Source organism: Protomyctophum bolini (genome assembly GCF_963924005.1).
Source record: "Protomyctophum bolini genome assembly, chromosome: 7".
Taxonomy (NCBI): domain Eukaryota; kingdom Metazoa; phylum Chordata; class Actinopteri; order Myctophiformes; family Myctophidae; genus Protomyctophum; species Protomyctophum bolini.
In genome coordinates, this window is record NC_137868.1 from 30,413,129 (window position 1) to 30,428,983 (window position 15,855).

Genomic DNA, 15,855 nt, shown 5'->3' on the forward strand with positions numbered 1-15,855 from the left:
TGTTATCGGACCACACACACACACACACACACACACACACACACACACACACACACACACACACACACACACACACACATGTGCACACACACAAACACACACACACACACACATGTGCACACACACAAACACAATGGTTTATCGGCCTCTAATGTGCACAGATAAGAGGTTGAGCTCTTAGTGCTAATGTAACCAAGGTAGGGTAATCTGATGCCTCTGGACTGATAACATTGTGTGTGTGTGTGTGTGTGTGTGTGTGTGTGTGTGTGTGTGTGTGTGTGTGTGTGTGTGTGTGTGTGTGTGTGTGTGTGTGTGTGTGTGTGTGTGTGTGTGTGTGCGCGTGCATGCGCGTTCGTGTGCACATGTTTATACGTGGTCTGACATATAGACTGTACTAGGACGGTAAAAGCTACAGATAGAGATGAGGCTGTTACAACCTAAAGAACTTTGTTTTATGAACAAACTGATAAACAAATCAGGGGGACGTGAAATGAGACTACACAAAGAGAGACAGAGGCATAGTATCTTGATCTGTGTCTTAAAATACACCTGTTATGGTTAGCAGAGTAAAACTGTAATTAATTTGAGTTGGTTGGCGTGGAGAGCGCCTGTATTTTGGCCTGCGTGGTTTTGGCAGTAGGATGACTCAGTTAGCACTGGACTGCTTTTCCCAGGGATACATAACAATGCTGGTCCACCATAGGGTCATGCAATGCAGGCCTTGCAGGGGTGATGGCTGCTGTAGTTACCCACTATGTAATTACCAATGTCCTGTAAACTTGGGTTTCCCCAAGTGTGTGTGTGAGTGTGTGCGTGCGTGTGTGTGTGCATGCATGCGATGCGTGCGCACGCCCATGAGTGCGTGCGTGTTATTTTTAATGCAACCTCACAGTTAAGACCAATATTACACTGCATAAACGAGAGATGAGAGAGAGCAAAAAAGAAAAGTGCCAGAGAAAGTTCATGTGAATTTCTCACTTTGAACATTCCGTTCCATCAGCTGAGGCAAAAACATGTTCTCAATTAAGACAGATTTATACTTAGTGGTATGCTGGTCGTGCACACCGAAAATCTGCGAAAATAGGCTATTTTTGGTGCGCAACACCCGCACGCAACTTAATACTGTATATCACAGGCTTTTAAAAGGAAATCTTGCCCATGATTAACTCCCTCCTCTTCTCCTTCTCTTTTCTCCTTTTCACCTTTCAACCTCAATCTCCCCCTGACAGACAGACAGACAGACAGACAGACAGACAGACAGCAGGAATATGGAACTGTTTACTTTTGCCAATTCTCGTGGGAGGGTCAGCCGCACGCATGCAGTTGTGCGCGTGCACACACACACACACACACACACACACACACACACACACACAAACACACCAGGGCAGCGCAGTGTGAAAAGTTCATCACAAACCTTCTGGATTGCAGCCAAGAGACACACATTTGTGTGTGTGTGTGTGTGTGTGTGTGTGTGTGTGTGTGTGTGTGTGCGTGTGTGCGTGCGTGCGTGCGCACGCACGTGTGTGAAGTGTGTGCGTGCAGCCAAGAGACACACATCCACGTGTGTGTGTGTGTGTGTGTGTGTGTGTGTGTGTGTGTGCGCGCGCGCGTGCGTGTGTGTGTGTGCGCGCGTGCGTGCGTGTGTGTGTGCGCGCGCATGCGTGTGTGTGACTGTGTGTGCGCGCACACGTGTGTGTGTGCGTGCGTGCACAGCTTAAGGCAGCGTGATTCTGGAGAAGAGCCCTTCTGTGACTCAGCTCTGAATGTGTCTCTGTCCTCCGCCCTTCTCCACACATTAACATGGCCTCTCTGATGTAACACAGCAGCCATAGGGATCACAGAGCACACCATGCCTTCATCAGAGGCTCATCATTCGCTTTTAAAGAGGAGGGCAGAGGCAGTGTCAGATGATAATGTCATTCTTATTTAATACGCAAGCAGGTAGATGTATTTGACAAACAAGGTTCTTCTACACCCGCTTCTTCATTTTGTTGTGGTTTTCATAATGTTTTGTGCAGTTCTCTCTCTCTCTCTCTGTTTCTCTCTCCGTCCCTGTCTCACCTATCTTTTAAAGTTGTAAAAAAAACAAAATAATAACAATTCAATCATTTTCTCAATAAGAATCATAAGAATCCATTGCAATGCATGTTGGGGAAAAAAACCCACATTTGCCTCCTGGCCTTCTGTCCTAATGTTCTTTTTCTCATGAGCTTGTCCTTTCCCATACCTCCCCCCTGGGACATGTTACAGCTTTACTCCCAATTAATCCTAATGACCTGCACTTTATGTCCCTTGTACGCTCGGCTTTTATGCCGGGCCCAGCCATTGTCTGAACGCATCAATTAATCTGCTATTAAACACAATACTTTTCCTCAGATTGTGGGGTTGTAAGGCGTGGTTCCCCCTTTCTTTGATCAGATTTTGAATCGCCTGTCTCTTTTTTTTCCTTTTTCCGCTGCCCTTCATTCAGCAGCAGCCACCCATTGAAAATGGGATTGCACGCTGGTTTAAATCATCATCATCATGATTCATAACTACAGGTCATCCTATATAACCCCCCCCCTCCTTTGTTTCAACCCTCCAGGGCCTGTCCACAGTGTCCACGGCATCGTGTGTTGAGGCTCGCCCCAGCACCTTGGGTCAGTCCCAGTCAGTGATGAACATCTCCAGGATGTCCCCCAAGGCCGAGCCCAAGAAGAGGAGAGCGCCAGCCCCGCCGGGCGCTCCAACGCCCTCCCTGGCTCACTATGAGGTAGGCCTGCCTGTCTGTCACCATTATTACATCATCGCCCGCTCGCAGTTATTCCACATAACTGCAATTACTTTGTATACTCGCCAGAATGGTTTCCGTTCATTCTGTGTAAATGTATGTGTTGAAAAGATGTTTTGTATGTTGTAAAACATTTGTAGAAATGGCTGAAATGACAGATCTACTGTACGAGTTGTGAGCTTGTAGATGGGCTATTTCCTCTGTTTTTGAAATTCTTTGAAAGAATATAATTATTCAATATGGCCTATTTTGGCCATAGTGCAATCATTTATCTTGATTATTGTTACTCGTCATTTCTTTGTATATTGAAGTTATTTGTCATATCTGTCCTGTGCAGTTATGTTTACAAAGCGTAAATGGCAAACATATTTTTTTTATTTGCATTAAAATTAATTGTTGAGTGAAATGTCATGATCATGACAGCCCTGCTGTCAGGTAAGGAACTAGAATTGGGATTAACACATAGTACAAGGATGGAATCCACACATCGTGCTATGGTGCAAACTAAAATGTTTTTAATCACACGTTTCAATCCATGGTCGATCTTCACCGGGTCACACACACGCATACACACACACACCCACACACACACACACACACACACACACACACACACACACACACACACACACACACACACACACACAGCGAGAGACCTTGCCTTTTACATCAGAAGTGTATAATTGTGTTGAAGAATGATACAAGCCTTTCATCTAGAGTTCAAAGGATGTCTTTAACGTAAAACAACATGAATTCCTCAGCTCTGAGAATTGATTTATATTTTGGACTTGAATGCTATCCTTGACGCGGCTTTTCGGTTTTCAATAGTTTGGGCTCAGAAGAATTCACCACAAGGTCACAGTGGTTATCGCGGTCAGGTCATGGCTGCATTTTAGAAATGTTGTTTTGCAAACAACTTCCTTCCTCGCTACCTCTGATAATAGGCCTTGTTGGTTTGGAGGAGTGTTTGTTTATGGTGAATGTCACCGGCAGGAAGGTGTGTTTTCTGGCCAGGGGAGAGAACACACATACCGCGCATTGGAACTAAGCTGTCCTTAGAGCAGTCGCTCTCAAAGTGGGGTCCGGGGACCCCCAGCTAAATCTTTAAAGATCTCAAATGGTGTTTCCAGTGTTAATAATAATAATAATAAGCACATTCAACAACAAGAAAATAAAAAAGGGGATACAAAAATTAGAATCAGTTTTGGCTGTTGGTCCTAGCGCTTAAGGTCCTTGAAGGTGAATGTGCTGAGATTAAACACTTAACGTTGGGTTCAGGCTTGAAAGAACAGGATTTAATGAGGTTCATTTGGGAAAGTGCCTTTCAGCAAGTTAACCACAGTGAACTTACGGTTCATCCCAATTCCAAAAGGTTATACGCTATCGTGCTGCCTTACTAATTGCTGGATAGCAAGGGTTCATTTGACAGGTTATAAAAGGAAATGGCTATGTGAGTCAAAATCCCTAAATACATAAATCCCCTCATCAACTGCACGTTATAATGGAGGACTGTAAATGTAACTGTGACCAATGTGATCAGACTGGCATCGGAAGGTGAGTACTTCATGTGAACGCCTGTGGGGCACAGTACTGTAGAAGTACTGTATGCTGTGGGGCACAGTACTGTAGAAGTACTGTATGCTGTGGGGCACAGTACTGTAGAAGTACTGTATGCTGTGGGGCACAGTACTGTAGAAGTACTGTATGCTGTGGGGCACAGTACTGTAGAAGTACTGTATGCTGTGGGGCACAGTACTGTAGAAGTACTGGAGTCATGACGGCTAGAATAGAGACCAGGAGTGGGCCATCTGAGGACAGGCTGAACATTCTAATAATAGAGTTCACTGGATCACTCTGATCTCGCTGTCTCTCCTCCACACATACATGCTCTCTCTCTCTCTCTCTCTCTCTCTCTCTCTCTCTCTCTCTCTCTCTCTCTCTCTCTCTCTCTCTCTCTCTCTCTCTCTCTCTCTCTCTCTCTCTCTCTCTCTCTCTGAAGATTGTTGAAAATCGGTTATTCAGAGAATATTGCTATGCCAATGTTTTTCTACACGACTGCTATAGCAGAACATCTGTGCATCTTACTACCTGCTGTACAGTTTCTCTTCAGTTCAACGGCGGCCTGAAGATTCATAGGGTCCCTTTGTGAGCTTTGGGCCTTACCACCCCATGGCCCCTTCATCTATCATGTTGTGCATTATACGATTCTACAACTTAGCTTCTTACAACAGTTGCAACTACTCGCAATAGTGGCAACTCCTTGCAACAAAACAGTTTTAAGGTCAACCACACAAATGCAACTCCTTGCAACTGATCATTGGGTATAATGGTTGCAAGTAGTTAGTTGCATGTTTCAAGGAGTTGCATGGTGAATCATTGTTGCGGTTTGGGCTTAAAGGGACACATATATAAGATATATGTTAATGACGTTTAGAAGCTTTAGAACACTTTCCTCGGGGTCTTTATGTGTGTAATATGTGGTTTTAGATATTTTAGATTGTAGCAGTGAGCCTGTTGTCTCTGATGTCATGGACACTGGGCTCACTTCCTTCCTGGACTACATGTTGTCTCAGTAAGACAGCTCTCCCCCCTATCCACAAGGAGGAGAGCAGTGCACCAAAGAATTATGGGAATTGTAGTCCAGGAAGGTAAAGAGACCAGTGTCCATGACATCAGAGACAACAGGCTCACTGCTACAATCTAAAATATCTAAAACCACATATTACACACATAAATACCCCCAGGAAAGTGATCTAAAGCTTCTAAACGTCATTAACATATATTTTTTTGCAAAAAGGGTGAAGTGTCCCTTTAAGAGAGTGCAACTCAAGGCTCAACAAATTAGTCTCTTTACCGGGTGCATGGATCAGAAGAGTTCATACGAACAGAGACATCACCAGCACCCATGCTAGGTACTTTTAATTTGCGTAGGCAGGGGCAGAATGTGTGCTGTCCTTCTGTACATAAATTGAACCTAGTACATTTGTGTGAGTGCTGGTGATTTTTGAGTGGTGTAGCCACTCCAAGGAACAGCAATGTGTCCCCTTGTATGTCCCTTTGTATGTCTGTTTAGAGTACCAATGTTTAGAGTACCATGTCGGACATGTACTGCTCCCGTGCTTGCGGTTATGGTTAGGTTAGGGTTTGAGGTAGGTTGTCGTTTGTCAGACCAATGACTAGTCTGAAGTTCTGAACTAAGTACTGCACCCCGCTGTTGAGCTTCAAACTGTGCACAGGTGCATGATGGGAAGCTGAGTTTTTAGTGTAACACCAGTAGTGCATGATGAGACTACTTAGTCTGACAGCCAATAGTCCGAGAGCCAATAGTCCGACAGCCAATAGTCCGACAGCCAATAGTCCGACAGCCAATAGTCTGACAACCAATAGTCCGACAGCCAACAGTCCCACTACTCTAATAGTCTGACAACCAATAGTCCGACAACCAATTAGTCTGACAGCCAATAGTCAGAACACCAACAGTTCCACTACTCCAATAGTCTGACAGCCAATAGTCCGACAACCAATAGTCCGACAACCAATAGTCCGACAACCAATAGTCAGACCACCAACAGTCCCACTACTCTAATAGTCTGACAACCAATAGTCCGACACCCCAACATCATCACTCAGTTCAGACGGGTCTGATTTTCAGTTTGTCATTAGATGATTCGCGTAAAGCAACAGAAAGGCGGCAGCGAGGTGTAATCTTAAAGTGGAAATGTATCATTACTCATTGCCCTCATTAAGATGCTCAGGTTGCATTTCCCTGTGGCAGCGAAATAAGCTTAGCGATTTATGATATTAGATCATGCTTACAGAGTCTTATAAGGATAGCTTGGACAGCACATTGCTTTGTTATATCTGACTACTGCCAGTGACCTTAGTGACCTGTAATTCTGAGAGTGTACAAAGGGAACGGAATGGAGACTCAGATGGAGGTCCGTAAAATGTAAATGTTTAGTCAGTCATTTCACATGCTGCACTTTGCCGCAATCTACCCCACTTCACACAGTTGCCTCTATGACCTTGGTGTGAGAAGAACATTAGAGACTGATCTGAGGACAGCCGGTCAGAGTGACTTGTCCTCATTATAGACCTCCCTCTGCTCAGGACAAGCTCTCTATTCTTGTGGTCAATTAATAGTGACATACATGCTACAATAATGGACACATTTGGAGAGGCTGAGGTCACAATAGATGGTCATTAGACTTTTGTGTTTGTCTGTCTGTGTGAGGCCTGGACTAATCGGTGTGAAACTTTGCGTGCACACTCCCAGTAGGCCAAAGAAAGACGAACCTGTTGAACGTCTAATCAAGCCTCTCTATACCTCCAAAACCGTTTTTACTGCTGCACATAAATTATGGGGGCACCATAAAATGTCGTACAAACACGACTGGTGACCCCAGGCATGACCATATATGGGAATGCCCCCAGATATGGTGAAATCATCACCCCCCATATATGGTCATGCCATGACATGACATCATGTTGTCACAAGGTGCTATAATACACTGAATAATCACTAACACCTTTACCGTGATATGTGACTAGACATCATGTGGGATTTTTGATATTGAAATATTGTGACATGGCATAAGTGTTATCTTTTCCTGGTTTTAATCACTAAAGGATAGCCTCGGAAGTATTTCCTACTTTTATTTCCTACTTAAAGGACAACTTCAACCGGTTCGTGTTTTAGGTTGTTATTACAGAAAGTAAAAGATGAGTGTTAATTGTTTTTTATTTGCTGCTTTCTTTAGTTTTAACGATTTTAGCTATTTTTGACAGGGGGGGGCGGGGCATTCAAACATGGTCTTAAATATGTATTTATTTTACAAAAGATATGGTGATTTTTTTTAATTATTTACTATAGTCCTACTAGACCCCAATAAATTATATCTGGCCACAAAAGATCACAGGATCTATTAAATGTGACAAACTGACATATTGAGCCTACGACACACAGTAGATTCAGTAGATCATGTGATCTTTTGTGGCCAGATGTAATTTCCTGGGGTCTAGTAGGACTATAGAAAATATTAATAAAGAAATCACCGTACAATTTTGTAAAAAAAAGGACATATTTGACCCATGTTCGAATGCCCCCACCCCCCCTGTCAAAAATAGCTAAAATTGCTAAAACGAAAGAAAGCAGGCAATGAACAAAAAAATATGTCACTCATCCTTTACTTTGTCTAATAACAACCTAAAACCTGAACCTGAAAAATACTAAAGTTGTCTTTTAAGGCCTATTTTTTTTAACTTTCAACATAAAAAAAAATCCCCAAATAGCCAGTCCACAAAAAGAAAGAGAAAATAAAAATATATATTTATATTATAGTCCCAATGATATCATCACAATATCAATGTCAAGGTATTCTCTCAAAAGTATTGTTATTTTGTCCATATTACCCATGAGTCTTTGGTAAAAAGCATATCTCAAGAGCCTTCCACTTGATTTTCTTTTTTTTAAGGGGGTGGTTGCTTTGTTTGCTAGATGGAACGGAAGGCTTATTTGAAACAGGATGATACACTATACCAAGAATAGAAGTCGCAGAGTAATGTAGTAGAAGAGCCAATTTGGAAGAATATTATGATTTACGGCTTATCTCTGTGGCATAGTATTTCCTGCAGTTGAGGTTGTCAACGATTCCATATCCTTGTTTCCGTACTGTATACCTAGCAATGAACAATATCGGTGTTTGCTTTTGTGAGGATAGCCCTCACAAAAAAAATGTTTTGGAACACTTGGTTCCAACACAATCTTGTTGTTGTTGCACAGAGATAGGTAATCTGTTATTGTGGTCTGGAAGAGAAGCTTGTCTTCTTTGCCTTAGGTTGAAGTTCAGAGACATTGTGTGTGTGTGTGTGTGTGTGTGTGTGTGTGTGTCGGCGGCGGGGGGGGGTGTAGCGTTGAAGCCGTGCGTGAGCGTCATTTCCATCCACCAGCTGTTTCAAAACCAGGAAGAAATGCCTGGACTAGGCGTTTTTTGATGCTTAAGTGTGCTAGCGCCCTGTGTGTGTGTGTGTGTGTGTGTGAGATATATAAAATGTACAAAAAATCTATGAAAAGACAAAACAAATGTCGAGAAAATTCTGAGAGAAAGAAAGAAAGAATAAGAGGAGGAGAGTTGGTTAAAATAGAGAGCAGGGAAACAAAGTCAGATAAAGTCAAGTCAGGCCTTTGACTTACATAAGAGTATCAGGTGTGTGTATTTTGGACTGGCGAGCCAACATCAACTATGTATAAACCACACAAAGGGTCATATTTCTAAAAGGCATAGAAGCATGAAATCTGGCTGGCAGCGCACAGACTGGCAACCTCACCTCTCAGAGAGGGTGGGTACTGTTAGAGGTTCAACATAGGAGGAATGTAAAAAAAGACAAAATCAGGAGAAGGTATGAAAGAGAATGAAAGAGCAGAAGAAATGGTGATAGGAGACTGAATAGACTAAAGTTTTAATAAGGTTTAATAAGGACCTTTCATCTTTCAGAAGGCACTGTAGGGCAGTCTGCATGCCTTGTGTTGGGACTGGGGGTGCAGTGACTCGTTGTACTGTAACTCCATTGTGCTACATTTGTACACCCTGCATGAGTGATACAAAAAGAAAAAAGAAAAGAAAAAACAGGGTGAAGGAGAGTCAGCCTTCAAAGTGCATTAATGTTTCATAATCGCCAACTTGGTGAAGTGACCCAAGTCAACCATGACAGGAGAGGATTAAAGTTTGATGACTTTTCTCTCAGTTTAAAAGCCACAAACTGTGGCGGGGGCAGGTGGGGGCGTTCTAGTGCCTCAACCAGTTAGTGCATGTACATGCTCCTTATGGGTTGTGAGGAGACAGGTTGGAATCTGACTCCTGTCATCATGTCTTGTGCATCTCTCTCTCTCTCTCTCTCTCTCTCTCTCTCTCTCTCTCTCTCTCTCTCTCTCTCTCTCTCTCTCTCTCTCATTCCTCCTTGCCCCCTTCCAGTCTCTCTACACTCTCCTATCAAATAAAGCAATAAAAAAGCCACAAATTAAATATTGCCACAAATGAGCCATGACAGCAGAAGGCTTCTTTATCAGGCTGACAGACTCTGGTGTAGAAGGGTGGTGACAGACTCTGGTGTAGAAGGGTGGTGACAGACTCTGGTGTAGAAGGCTGACAGACTCTGGTGTAGAAGGCTTCTTTATCAGGCTGACAGACTGGTGTAGAAGGCTGACAGACTCTGGTGTAGAAGGATGGTGACAGACTGGTGTAGAAGGCTTCTTTATCAGGCTGACAGACTCTGGTGTAGAAGGCTTCTTTATCAGGCTCTGGTGTAGAAGGCTGACAGACTTTGGTGTAGAAGGGTGGTGACAGACTGGTGTAGAAGGGTGGTGTGGAAAAAGTTCTGTTAATAGGCCAGGTGTTTGTCTATTATGTCATGGAAAGCTGTTGGAATTTACCAGGCAGGAGTTTCTATTGGAGACAGACCCATTGTTTCTATTGGAGACAGACCCATTGTTTCATTAAATATTTGATTCTCTGTGTGTTGTTGTTTGAGTGTTACATGCAAGACAATTAGTCACGTTTTGAATTATGGCATGGCAGTAGCATCAATGTGAAACAGGTCTTTAACCACTTATTATGCACTTTGGCTATTGAAGAATTGTGAAAGATCTTGACAAATCTTAAAAAATTGTGAAAGACATTAATTCATTAACTGAGTTAATGTGGTTAAACTCTATTTGAAACCACATTCTGACTGCCTTTGGGCTCAGGCAGTTAGTCCACGGGTAACAGACCACGGGAGACTCTCTTTGGCGGAGCCTGGAAGTCGATGGTTGCTGAGGGGGTGCTTGTTTTACATGTTAGGGTTAAGGTTAGGTTTAGGCATAGTTTTTGTGAGGTTATATGACCCTGCCCTACTATACGCCGGTGCTGTAAAACAAGCGTCCCATCAGCGCCCATCGAAACCCAGGCTCCCGACGGACCACATGCTCCTCGTGAGTCGATTGTCAAAGATGTTTCAGACAAGTGTAGTAAGGTGTGTGTGTGTGTGTGTGTGTGTGTGTGTGTGTGTGTGTGTGTGTGTGTGTGTGTGTGTGTGTGTGTGTGTGTGGGTGGGTATGTGTGTGCGTGCTACCCGTGCGTGTGTTTTGTCTACATAGCTACCTCTCTTTATATGCCAGTATTGCAGCTTACGGTAAGATTGCAGATGAAGGTGTAAGCACAGCATTTTCAGCTGGCAGATGCATGTGCGCTTGGTTGTGTGTAAGCACATACTGTATGTCTGTCTGTGTGTGTGTGTGTGTGTGTGTGTGTGTGTGTGTGTGTGTGTGTGTGTGTGTGTGTGTGTGTGTGTGTGTGCGTGTGTGTGTGTGCGTGTGCGTGCGTGCGTGTGCGTGATTGATAGAACTGGCTTGAGTCCCTGCTGCTGATCCATTCCTTTGGGAGAATAGAGAATTGGCAACAGAGGGAGGTTTGTCTTTCTCAGCCATCCATCAGTCCCATCATTATCTACAGCAACAGTAGCTAACTTTAATCGGCCCTAATGCACTGCCCTGATTCAATCTGCACTGGACCACTATGGACCAGCATGTTTAAAACTCACTGCAAAGCTTCTGTCTGACAATTTCACTTTCTTTCTTTCTTTCTTTCTTTCTGCTTTGCTAGACTGTCTTTAAAGCCGTGTTGTTCAACACTAGTGAACTACCAGTAAGATTTCTGTTTGTTTTTTCCCTCCATCTCTCTCCTCCTTTCTGAAGGAGGAAGACATTGTGTTCTCAAATCAGTCACAGGAAAAGGATGGAGGAGGTCGCTGCTGCCAAAGCAAACAGGCAGCCCTCCCTTAATCCATCTCTTCTTCTCGTCATCCCTCATTCTTCCTCCTGCAACGTTGGCCACTGCTGTTGCTAATGTGTGCTTCAGTTCTATGTTGTCTATGTGTATGTTCTCTGTGCTTGCACACTAACTTTCTGAAAGAGCTCTGTAAACATGCAATCAGACATTTGAGTGACTTATAAAGTGATATGAATTGCCACATGTAACTGCTATAACAAAATTCACAAATCATCAGTATTGAATTATTCCACGTACGATAAAAGCCAGTGTTCTTGTGGCATTTTGTCTTTAGTCCATTGGTGCCAATGGCACCGGCACTGCTGCTGTGTGTCAGACAATTACAGGTTGTGCTGCTCCAAGTTTCATGGCAATCCGCCAATTCCATTTTGAGACATCTTGTTTGGAAATGTTGGCCTAAGGGTTATGCAAGTAGTGTTCATCCTAGCATGGGAAGGTGTACAGTAGTGTTCATCCTAGCATGGGAAGGTGTACAGTAGTGTTCATCCTAGCATGGGAAGGTGTACAGTAGTGTTCATCCTAGCATGGGAAGGTGTACAGTAGTGTTCATCCTAGCATGGGAAGGTGTACAGTAGTGTTCATCCTAGCATGGGAAGGTGTACAGTAGTGTTCATCCTAGCATGGGAAGGTGTACAGCAAATTCCATGGCAGTCCAGAAAGTAGCTTAGAGTTTAACAGATGCTCTCTTTTTTTTGGTCTGAATTTTATTATAGCCTCTTTATTTTAATTTAAACGATGGATCATCTACAAAATAAAACTAAACTAAATTAAGAAGAGGATATTGTAGCCATTGTTTGACCATTTTGAAAGTATAGTACGATAGTTTGTTATTTTCTTAGTTTCGACACATTTAATGTTACAGTAAGGATTTCATGGGGAACAGACTCAGTGACTGTACTTGCGGACAGTGGACTACCACGCATACTACCGCGGACCCCCTCCGCCCCGCGCCGACGATCACACACAGCCACACGGCAAGAGTTCACCAACATGCGATCCAGACGATACATATAGGCAGCGGCTGCAGCGGCGCTACATCATTTGTTTTTTATTCCAATTCATTTTGACGTGCGGAGTCTCTCTCTCTCTCTCTCTCTCTCTCTCTCTCTCTCGGCACGCAACACACACAGGAATTGGGCTAATATAGGCTACCAATACAGGACGTTTACGTTATAATCTTGACTTTCATTAAATAACTGTCTTTAGTTAGAAATAGAGGGGGGAAAATGGAAATGGTAGGGTTTTATTTTTGTTGGTATTTCACTTTGCTACTGATGATTGTAAGCAACAACAAGTATTGCATTGTGTGTTTGAGCTGACAGGCCCTTTTTCATGCCAATCAATCAAGTCATCTCAGGTCATCTAAAGCGGCAGATGCAAAAATAACTAATAACCCATCCGTTACTACATGTGGAGTCAACTCCCGCAATTACCTTCTTCCCATAGTGCGCTGCAACGTAACTAGGATTGCTAAATTCTAGTATATAATAATTACATTTCTCATTACAATAAATTGTAACTTTTGAACATCTGGGACATCACTGAACAGAACCACTGTCCTAAACTACGGGGATAGGCCAAAAGGCTCAAAATAAAGGCTAAATAAGTATGCGATGGATTGTGATTAATATAATGAATCGCGATTAACATCACGATGAGTTAATTGCGATTAAATGAGTTAACTTGGACAGCCATACTTTACACCAAGTCCAACTACTGTATTCTTCCAGGAGTCCTGAACCTTAATACACACTAAAATCAATGAATCAATCAATCAATAATAAAAAATGTTTTGTTTTTTTTAAGACAGAAAACGGGGAGCAACGGTCGGCGGGATCGGCATTGGAACCCTCGCCGCGCTGTCAGGCCGCTTTGTAACCTATTAGTGGTACGGTATGCACCAGGGCCTGGAAGCCCACATAGGTCCCATGTTAGACCCAGAAATGTTGTTTAATGTATATGATTCAAATGTCATCTATAGGCTTAGCAGATGAGATTAAGCATGGTTGCTAAAAGTTGCACATTGAGCAATTTGAGTTATTAGCATAATATGTGACCATACCATTAACATCCTATATAAGGCAAAAAGTACGTAGCAGTAGTTCATTAAGTAGCATGTGACAAAACTAGTAACCGAAGCTAGGGGTTTTTCATGATTCTGAATCCATTCCAAGCATTAGTTTTGCACAAAAAACACTCATTGGGAGGAAAACGAAAAAAGTAGCTATGGCCGTTTTTATCCCAAGGAGTGTTTTTTGTGCTAAACTAATGCTTGGAATGGATTCAGAATCATGAAAACCCCCTAGTTATTATAAACTCCTTCACTCAGTGAATCGCCCTATGGGGAGTGCCATCTCTGGCACGAACACACAGAATTAAACCATACTGTACTTCACGAATCATACAAGTTTACATTAATCACCATTTCTGGGTTCATGGGATTTCCAGTAGACTTAGGCCAGCGGGTGCCCACTGCCCAGTAATCAATCATCTTGTCGTTAATGTAAATCATGGGCATTTCAGATGTCAGCATGAATTTTGTGCGCTGATAGTCTTTTGCTTAGAGTGATTGAAGTGCGTAAAGACGCTACAGGTCTTCTGTTCTTATTCGCTGACCTCAAATATTTGTGAGTGTTGAGTTAGGGGCCAGGGCTATGGATGTGTGTCTCCCGCCGTTTCTACAGGAGCATGCTGTCCACGGGGTGGAATCTGTTGCACTTGAAGCTGTCAAAACAGCTTGTGTGTAAAACCCGGCAGTATGGATGAGGCGAACCGTTGAGGCGTAGGTGTTTGTGTTAGTCTCAATTGGCTTGAGTGTGCGTGCACACGTGCGTATAGTGTACATGATGGAGTTCACATGGGTGTAGACATGTAGCTATAGGCCGTTGTATCAAATGAAACCCAATCTAAACATGCACCCATCATAAACTGCGTGTAAACACTGGTGTGTGTGTGTGTGTGTGTGTGTGTGAGAGAGAGAGAGAGAGAGAGAGAGAGAGAAAGAGTGTGTGTGTGTGAGTGTGTGTTACCGGTGTCGCTCTAAAATTACTGTATTCTAAAAGTCAGTTCAAAGTCACATTTTGATATCTAAATCTATTGCGCTTTCAATGCTAGAAGCAGTTTTTGGATCCAATTGTAATTGATAGTAGTGAAGGGCTAATCATTTAGTAAAGTAATGGATGGCACAGTAGATTTCACAAGAGTGAACTATAGTACGTATATGTCTAGCAACTTTATAGTATCGCAAGTGTTTTTCCACACCTTTTGGCATGAAATGGCATTTTGTGAGGAGCTATTGTAAAGAGAGAAAAACGATCGACAGTAGATTCATATATATATATATATATTGGTACACACACACACATACAAGCGGCCGAAATGAGTTTTCTTCAACGGGTGGCTGGCATCTCCCTTGGAGATAAGGTGAGAAGTTCAGTCACACGATAGAGACTCTGAGTAGAGTCACTGCTTCTTCGCATGGAAAGGAGTCAGCTTAGGTGGTTCGGGCATCTGGTTAGGATGCCTCTCGGTGTCTCCCTAGGGAGGTCCTCGAGGCACGTCCCACTGGGAGGAGACCCCGGGGCAGACCAAGGCGCAGTTGGAGGAAATACATCGACTCACTGGCCTTGGAACGTCTCGGGATCCCCCAGGAGGAAGTCACTTACAGTATGTTGCTCTGGAGAGGGAAGTCGGGAGCTCTCTGGTGGAGCTGTTGCGCCCGCGACCCGACTACAGATAAGCGGTTGAAGATGGATGGATGGATTATTAACCTTAGGAAGTATTAAGTTGTTTTCTAGTTAGCGCATGCATTCCATATTACACCATAGGACCAACATGGACATATGACTTGCGACAGACAGACATCATACCCAGAAGTTATGTGGGAACGCCTACTGAGTGGCAAAAAACAACATACATCCAAACAGAAAAGTCCTATGATTGCATTAAGTGACGTTAAACTCACTTTGCCACTCACTTTGCCACTCGATTTGCCACTCACTTTATGCATGCATAGTATACCCATTACCCACTATTGAGTGAAAGACAGTGAAAGTGCGTTATACAGGCCAATTATAATGTATTAAGGCATATGTCTTATTAGCCAAGGATCCTTTTAAGCTCACTGCACTGAGCTTCATTGTACATCTGCTATGGGAACCCCTTTTGGGGTTTTTACCCTTCAGGACGGGAACCCCTTTTGAGGTTGCTATGTACTGTATGCAACATATATATCTTTTTTGTAATTTTTGAATAAAT

The 15,855-nt window shown here is 43.2% G+C and overlaps 1 protein-coding gene across 1 annotated transcript in view; it reads left to right on the forward strand.

The window, feature by feature from the left end:
• cobl (cordon-bleu WH2 repeat protein) overlaps nucleotides 1–15,855 on the forward strand; it is a 90,361-nt gene that overhangs the window by 37,334 nt on the left and 37,172 nt on the right. Inside the window, 1 exon segment of the mRNA XM_080768883.1 lies at nucleotides 2,588–2,755. Within this exon segment, the coding sequence (XP_080625009.1) occupies nucleotides 2,588–2,755 (168 nt within the window).